Source organism: Halyomorpha halys, unplaced genomic scaffold (genome assembly GCF_000696795.3).
Source record: "Halyomorpha halys isolate HHAL.00 unplaced genomic scaffold, Hhal_1.1 Scaffold59.1, whole genome shotgun sequence".
In the NCBI taxonomy this organism is placed as follows: Eukaryota; Metazoa; Arthropoda; class Insecta; order Hemiptera; family Pentatomidae; genus Halyomorpha; species Halyomorpha halys.
Window position 1 is genome coordinate 788,715 of NW_027109400.1, and position 9,015 is coordinate 797,729.

The 9,015-nt window shown below is 27.4% G+C and overlaps 1 protein-coding gene and 1 long non-coding RNA gene across 3 annotated transcripts in view; one reads left to right on the forward strand and one right to left on the reverse strand.

Moving 5' to 3' along the window:
- Taf5 (TATA-box binding protein associated factor 5) overlaps positions 1-5,675 on the forward strand; it is a 21,643-nt gene extending 15,968 nt beyond the window's left edge. The window contains exons 9-12 of the mRNA XM_014438540.3: positions 1,143-1,336; positions 2,604-2,717; positions 2,804-2,981; positions 4,319-5,675. Coding sequence (XP_014294026.1) covers positions 1,143-1,336; positions 2,604-2,717; positions 2,804-2,981; positions 4,319-4,536 — 704 coding nt within the window. The 3' untranslated portion in view covers positions 4,537-5,675. The remainder of the gene's footprint in view (positions 1-1,142; positions 1,337-2,603; positions 2,718-2,803; positions 2,982-4,318) is intronic.
- A 62-nt stretch (positions 5,676-5,737) lies between these two features.
- Positions 5,738-9,015, reverse strand: part of LOC136795807 (uncharacterized) — a 4,046-nt gene continuing 768 nt past the window's right edge. The window contains exons 1-2 of one of the 2 annotated variants that reach the window (XR_010843478.1): positions 6,706-7,498; positions 5,738-6,595 (exon numbers count right to left, since the gene is read on the reverse strand). This is a non-coding gene — a long non-coding RNA (uncharacterized lncRNA). Of the gene's footprint in view, positions 6,596-6,705; positions 7,499-9,015 lie in introns of those variants that run through there. The other variant, XR_010843479.1, reaches the window with a different exon arrangement.

The window sequence follows — 9,015 nt, forward strand, 5'->3', positions numbered from 1 at the left end:
TCATTTTGTATCTTTTTAGCCCTGATGAAGCCCTGCAAAGTGGGGCGAAACGTTGGAAAATAAATAGTTGTAAACTATTTTTATTTCTCTTTTGACCGCAACCCTGACCATCTCCCTATATATCAATTTTTACGGTCAACTATACATACATATATAGAATAAAAAATTAAATTTCAATTTTTAACCGTATATTTTACATAATTTTTTATTCTTAACATTGTTCATTTTATATTAATCCTATTTTATGTCTTCCTTTTATTTATATGAAATTTTCTTATCACTTACTTTTTACATAATATTTATCCTACCTTAATTAACCTTTTTTGTATCTTATTGTTTTAATGTTCTTAGTTGTTTTTTGTTTCTTTTTAGCCCTGATGAAGTCCTGCAAAGTGGGGTGAAATGTTTAAACATTAAATAGTTAAAAACTATTCGTTCTTTTTTGACCGCAACTCTGACCATCTTCTTCATATAATAATAATTAAGGCTTAGTGTACCTGAAAGATTGATGCCGATGCCACCTATAAACCCTTTTTGGTATGCATCACATTTTTAATAGCGTATTCTAGTATTAATTAAATAATAAAGATTGTAGAGAACGACTTTGTTTTAAACCAAACAGAACCTCAAACTTCTCAGAGTGATGATTACTAATTCAAATATTATTGAACATTTTGGTCATGCACATCAGTACTTAATTTACTAACTTCTTTAATTCCCTATTCAATAAAAATATTATATAGCTTCTGGAGGTCAATAGAATCATAAGCCTTTTTTACAAGTAAGGTTTAGGGATTCAAATTTGTTTTTACCCCCTTCCTGGTTATTTCTGACATATGGATGGAAGGTAGAGTATCTAAAGGTAACCAAGCAATTACATCCATGATGGGAGGGTCAAGTTTTTATTCTATGGGACTGGCAAAAAATTAAAGTCTTTCTCTCCCCCTCTCCTTCCCCACGTACGATTCAAACTGCTGCTGTTGCAGTCACGAGGTTGCTTAGGCAACGTCGCAGCTACAAATGGTCCTGGGGATTAGAACTAACCACCATAATGTCAGGAGGTATACTGTTTAGAATATATGTAATTTTACATGCTTTTAATATTTTAATAAAACAATAATTTTTACCTTTTTTTTTTTCAGTTAGATTATGGAGCCTTCTAACATGGACGTGCTTGGTAGCCTATAAAGGCCATGTTTTCCCTGTTTGGGATGTAAAGTTTTCTCCTCAGGGTTATTATTTTGTTACTGCAAGTCATGATAAAACGGCAAGGTTATGGGCTACAGACCATCACCAACCCCTCAGGATATTCTCTGGACATTTTGCAGATGTAGATGTAAGAATTTGTTTACTTCCATCAATCATATAAATAATTTAATTATACTAATAATATTTTAATTAATATTCTATGAACTAATAGCATCTTAAAGCAGACCCATTAATTTTATCAGTGGTCTGATTTTACCTGTTACTCAGGCAGCTTTTGTTAATATCCTTGTACAATATTACTATCACTTAAAAATGTGATCCATTTAATTTTTAGAGCTTGTTGACCTAAGTTACTATTTTGGATCTTGCATAATTATATAAGAATGTTTGTGTGTGTGAACTTAATCAAAACTTAATCCACCATACTATTTTTGCTGTAAACAAAGTTTATTTTATTGTGTCGTATTCTTTCTCAATGCTTAATTTAACCGTATATTGTTATGCTTTTATTTGATGGTATTTATTGGATCATGATCACTAATTACATTTTATTAAACTTTTTACTGTTTACTACTGTCTTCAATATTATTATATTTTACTCCTAGTACTTTTTTTAAATTAACAAAAAAAAACTTGCACTATATTTTTAAAATAAGTCTCCTTTTTTTGGTCCAACTACACATCTTGTTGCTTTAAGTTCTCAGAAGAGTCATATAAATAAAAGTCTTTTTCAATATCACTTTTTTGTCTCTTTACATTTAAAACTAATTGTCAATTAGTTTTTGAGTATTTAAAAACTTAATCCACTTCATATTCGTGAAATAACAAGTTTTATATGCTTGTATGGTTAATGTATATCATTAATTACTAGTGTATGACAATCGGTACTTGTTTTATATAGACTGCATTGTTCCAGTTTCTTAACAAAAATCATTCCAATTATCCAATATTTAAAATTATGAAATATTCATTTTACAAGCAATAATGTGTTATTTATCAAAACAACACATTAATATGCTATTTAAGACATCTAATATTATTAACAATAGTTCAAAGTAATTTTTTATAAATTGTAAACAATTCTTAATTCAAACTTACACATTTTCTTTTTATCATCAAAATAATAATATGTTCTCCACACTATGGATATTAATGAACTTTTTTTTTATATATTTTTCACAATATTCACATTTTATTTTTCAATTTCCAATTTCTTTGCTTTGTTCATTTTAACAGTAAACTTTTTTTATTTAATTTGACTAGAGACATAAAAGACCACTACAATATTTGTTTACTACTAAATAGTAAATGATTTGGTTTTCCATTGTCCTATTTTCCTACGAAACATTATTTCCTATATTTTTATAGCTAATAGATTCTTTATGAATTTTCAGAAAGTACAGTTTCATCCAAATTCCAACTATGTTGCCACTGGCTCAAGTGATAGAACTATAAGGCTATGGGATTGTATTACAGGCAATCATGTTCGAGTTATGACTGGTCATAAGGTAAACCAACCTAAGATTTATATTATTATAATCTTTTAATACTTCAATTATTTAATGATATAATGATAAATAAGTTTAATTTTTAGGCAGCTATACAAGCTCTCAGTTTTTCTACTGAAGGAAGATTTCTGGCTTCAGCTGGTGCTGATAATAGACTGCTGCTGTGGGATTTAGCACATGGACACTTGCTTGCTGAGTTAGCATCTCATTCAGCCCCTACACACTGTTTAGCATTCAGCAGAGACGGAACTATATTAGCCTCTGGTAATGTCGTGATTAATAATTTTCTGAACGAATCTATTTTTATATTAAATTTTTGGTTTTATGTTATGAGTGAAAATTAATTTCCCATAAATATTATTATTCAGAAAACTATTGAATTTTCCTTAACAAGTGAACTTCTAAAAATTAATGAGCCCTAATTGAGGCAATCTTATGATACTAAAGCAATGCAATGGAATATGTGTGGACAGTATGACCTCTGATATATCTTTGCACAAAACTTACATTTTTACAGACTCACAAATATGTCTATGCTTATTTTATTTCAGTGTTAGTCCCAGTTAAGATTCCATTAGAATGTACAATGTTTGCCCACTTGTGATGCAAAATATCAATATTACAGAAAAGAAATTCAGTTAAGAGGTTATTATTTTATAAATACAAATTAAGCTTTTAAAGGGCTGGATTTCTACAATATATCAAAATACAGTTGTGTTGTAGAATTTCTCATTTTCCTAATATCAAAATTTTAACTGGTAGTCCAATGTAATTTGGTATGAAATCACCATTCCATTTTTTTAGGAGCTCATCTTAAATGTATTAATTGTATTTCCCAATGCCCACCAGCAAAGCGGTATCTGCTGTAAAGTATTTATCAATGTTGATTTTTAATTTTTTTATCGATTTCACAGACATTCCAGATATCAATTTTCAAAAATTATTGCTTTCTGCTATTATATTTTTCTTATTTATTTCAGTTATTAAGTTTGTTTTAATCTTATAGGTCATCATTCATAAGTGTCTTGTTCATTAGAGGTATGTTTATTTTCTTTAATTTCAAGTGGTAGGTTTTTAATGCTATTCAAGTACTTATGCTGCCGAATCTTTATCTTTGATTTCTGAGAAATTCTAGCGAAGAAATGTTCTGGTCTGTCAGGTTTTATACAAACAAAACAAATTTTAATTAAATAATGTTTACTGGTTATATTCTATGTATAAACAACCATGCTAACCAATTTTTTTTTTTAATGGTGAATAATGAATGCCACATTCCTGCTAAAGTTAAACATGCGTTTCTATTATCTAATGATAAGGTAAATTTGCCCAACTCTTGTTCCTGTTTACTTGATTTAAAATTATGAAAACATTTCTGACTTCATCTAAATACCTACAAATGATAAGTGGATGAATCAGTAACTCAAGGAACTATTTTTGTTTTAGTTAAATTTACAAATATCATGACTGTAAATATTTAGTTTTATAATGTGAATAGTTATGAAAATGTACATTAAAATTTTTTTATTGCTTTTTCTACTTATGAAATGGAATAGATTATTGTTATACTTTGTTTCATCAATCCAATATCTGGATATTTTTAGGTTCCTTGGACTGTACCGTGAAACTTTGGGATTTCTCAAAACTGGCAGAAGATGTTTCTATTGAGGATGTCAATGTAACCCACAATCCAGAAATAAGAAGTAATACAGAATCGTATCTTTTAAGAACTTACGCTACTAAATCTTCACCTCTAATTTCATTACAATTTTCACGAAGAAATGTTCTCTTGGCTATTGCGATGTTTGATACAAACCAGTGAATTTTTATTCAAACATTTTTTTTACTGGTTACATTTATATAGCTGTACATAATCATGATCGACCAATTTTCTTAAATATTTATTTATTTGTTACCATTTAATATTCATAAGTTTATATTTTATTAAAATCTTAATAAATTTGTTATTATGCTATGTATTATTTGAGCTTTTTAATGTATAGAAATTTTATTTATAAATATTTCTGTAAATAAAACAGATTATTTTGTATCTGTACATGTATGTATATAAAGTATTTAACATGAAACTGTAATATTACTGCATATGTTATAATATAACTATAGTTTGTTTTTGGGTGACTGTCGGGAAAGAAAGGAATTTTTTTTTTTAGATTTTTCATTTCTTAAACAGGAAAAACATAAATAATATAACAAATAGTAAGTAAATATTTATGAATCATATCATCACCTTATTCCGATAAAGAGATTTTTTATGTTAAAGTTTAAATCAGATATAGTTTTTTTTTTCTGTTTAGAAATTTCATTTTTTATTGTATCATGCTGTTTAATGATAAATTAAATTTTGAATATTTATTAAAATTATGCATTTGTTGCTGAGTTTATAATTTAAAAATAAATTATTCCCTCTGAAATGTCCATTTAACCCTCTGAAAACTTAAGTTAAGTTTAACTGAGTAACCTTAATAAAAACGATATCTTGTTGAAATTCGCTTAACTTTCATTTAATATTCTTAATGCCTTTATCAGAATTATTTTTGCTTAATTGTATACATATCTCACATTTATGTAGGTGTTGAGGTTGGAAAAGGAATAAATTGTTAAAATGAAATTTTACAGGTGGAACTCAAAACTTTTACGAGGTAGTGAAATAAGTAATGAAGACTTTAATGTTTTATATATATTAATCTTATATATAGATTATAATAATCTTTTCTTTTTTTTCTTAATGAAAAATTTACTTTCATTTGAAGTAAATTGGTTCCTTCTTTTCTACACCATTGGCCTTGTACCAAACGACTGTATCAGCAAAAATACTATCCTTTCTATAGTAAAAAGAGGTTTCTGTTTTTCATAATTCTATATATCCCTGTATTTAAGCATTAATATGAAATAATTGTCTCATAGTTCCTTCATTAAACATCATGTGTTTATATATACTAAGCAAAAAACAATCCTGCTATAACATACTTCGATCAAATAAAATTGAATAAATATAACAATCCTAATTTTATAAATTAAGTTGTATTTTATTTTTAGTAGATATAATAATATGATATTAAGTTGCTTTACATAATCTTGAAATAATTAGTTTAATTTAAAGTGCCTGCATTAAACAACCAAACAATACTTTGGTTGGTGCTTGGATCAGATTTATAAGAAACAAAACAAAAAATATATAAATAAAAGGATGAATATGAAATCTTATACAATTTTAAGTAAATTAATAATTGTTAAATTATTAAATAACTTATGTTAAGAAAATGAAAATAAATGAAGCAAATCAAAAACAAAATAATTCATCTGGAACACAATCATACATATGTTATTCCCTACATATTAAACAACTTATGTTAAGAAAATGAAAATAAATGAAGCAAATCAAAAACAAAATAATTCATCTGGAACACAATCACACGTATATACATTATTTACATTGGGCCCAGAGATCCCAGTGCTCCTTTCCCAGCCACATCAGTGGTATTATATAGCCAGAGGACAATGAGGGTTATAGAGTCACAGAAGCTGTAGACTTGATTGGAGAGGCTGGCCATTGACAGAACTCTAAAGGCATATTTACCAAAGGTCTAGAGGGGCCACTGCCATTCAACCTTTGGAGAAGGAGGAATTGTAAAGATGGTTGGAGCTGGATAGGGATTTGGATGACTAAGCTTTTGATGGAAGTTCAAGAATTTGGATGGTATGAAATCAAGAATAAATGGGATGTTGATGTCATGAAGTCTTTTTTGTAGCATAATTGGGTATTGACTAGTTTTGGAAGGATTTTAGAGAGGATTGGATATCTTTGATGTTCCATGGTTTAGCTGTCCTCCACAGCTATAATATTTAATAACACCCTTTACCTATGAACAAGAGGAAAAATATAAAACCATTTTGAAAATAACCAAACAAAGTATAGTTGAAGTTTTATAAAAAAAAAAAAACTTATTTTTAGATTGGTTTCTGAACTAACCAAGCACGACTAACGTTTTTCTTCAAAATATTTAGGATGCGTATTTTATACGTATAGTATTGTTGTTGTTGTCTGGGGCTTTAGGGCGTCAAACCCTGAGGTCATCAACGCCCATTCGCATAGTATTGTTAACAAGTTTGATATTTGAATATTTTGATAACTTGGATGTTTTCCTCTTGGTAATTGCGACATTTTGGTACTGGACTCATTTTCCCACCCTTATCACAACCAAAGATATAAAATAAAAAGTGTTTCCCAATCCTGATTTTTACTTTCATTTAGCTATGAATAGAATATTGTGATCGTTCAAAATTTCGACAGAAATAATTGTTTTTAGAGTATAAAACCAAGTCTGAAAAAATGGTATGAGTTTGGTAGGCCTAGCTCAAAAATGAAAATTAGTGCGAAACTGAAATTATATATTTAAATCCAGTACATACCTGGGGCGTGAGAAAGTTTTCAATAAAATCGACTGATCCTAAGTCCTACTTTATAAAATCGATTGTTCATATTTTTTTCCGATTTCCGCTCTGACGATTTTGATTAAACTCGATGAATCAATGAATAATTAAATTGTCTTTAATTTCAGATAGGTCTTATCCTCATTGAAATTGTCTGACAGGGTTTTAATGCATATTTTTCAAAAAATTTTCCTTTAGTTTTGTTTATTTGAAAAAAATAAACAGTTCTCATTGTTACCAATATTAAACAATGGATAAATGCAAAATACTGGATAAATTTTATTTATGTACAACTAATCTGCGATATAGTTTTTCATAAATCAAAAATTTTGTCCGAATAAATGTTGTCCGAAATCATCATCTTGTTAATATATTTTGACGAATATTGTGAAAACTACTGCTCCTAAGAAGATAAACGTCATAATAATAGCACCCTAAATAAATTCACTAAATGCTAATTTTTTATGAAATGTTGCTTTTTAAAAAACTGTATCTCGGGAACTATTGAATGTAAATAGCTTTATTAGTACATTTACTATAGGTTAAATGATGTTCTATTAATTTTGCTGTTTCGGAAAAAAAGTTAATATTTTTTAACGTTTGAAACAACCGCCATTTTTTACTACCCCTAACTATACATTGTAGACTCATTAATCTGACTAGTAATTATACCTAGTTTTCATTAAAGTAATCATAAATTGGGGTGAAATAATTGACTTTTTCCTACTCCAGGGCTCTTGTACTAATTGTTGAGATAAATTTAGTTAAAAGAATTTTTATCTTTAAGGTAAATTTATTCTAAGCCATTGATGGACTGGATTAGAGGTGGTAAACTAATTGACGCAAATAATTTGAAAGAGGTACTTAAAATATTTAATCAAATGTTTACGTTTCTTATTTTAACTATCAAAAGCCAATCATATCAAAATTTAATAATAATAATGTATATAATAATTTTTCGAATAAATAGCATAATTAAATAAAATAATATTTAATAATTAAAATTAAATTAGAAAATAAAATAAATAAAAATGCTTTTGTATTTTTTTTCATAATATATATCATCATTAATAAAACTTTAATAAATTACTTCATTTCTAGAAGTTTCACTTCAGTCAGCCAGTCCCAAAACTGCCACAATTTTTTTTTTAAGTGCATCAAATACTAAATTTTATTAACCAAAATCCATTTTTTTCACATTTTAAACGTGAAAAAACACATCTCGGCACGTTCATGTTTTTTTTTTAAACCGTGTTTCAATATACTGGTTTTGTCTGAAACGTATAAGATTTGTTTCTAAAAGTATTATTCTAATTATTACGTTGAGAAAGAACAATCACAATATCCTTCAAAAAATAAACTGAATTACAGTAACTTCTCTCCTAAAAAATTCAAAAAAGTAAAATGAAATGAGTTATAGAATTAGCAAACTGTTATCAAAGGTTTAATTAAAAGTTACTGGTGGAATCTCAAACAATTTAGCCGTAATGTATAAAACAATTATAATCGATTAGTGTAATATACAAATATCTCAGATCATTAAAAAAAATATGTGTGTTACCATTCTGCAAATGAGATCACAGAGAATACAGAATACTAGACTCAATTTACTATGTACTATATAAAACAAAGAGGTAAACACTCTTGGAAGCTCAAGACAGTAAAAAATTAGTGTTTATACAATAGTTTATTGAATATTACATGTATTACTATGTACAACATTAAAAAATATTCAGACGTGTTTAATGTATTTTTTTTAAAGTTAAAAGGCATATCTCTAGTAAAAATTAAATCACAAGTTTTTATCATAACATAGAATGTATGAAGTTCCCCATTTTATTTATTTTTT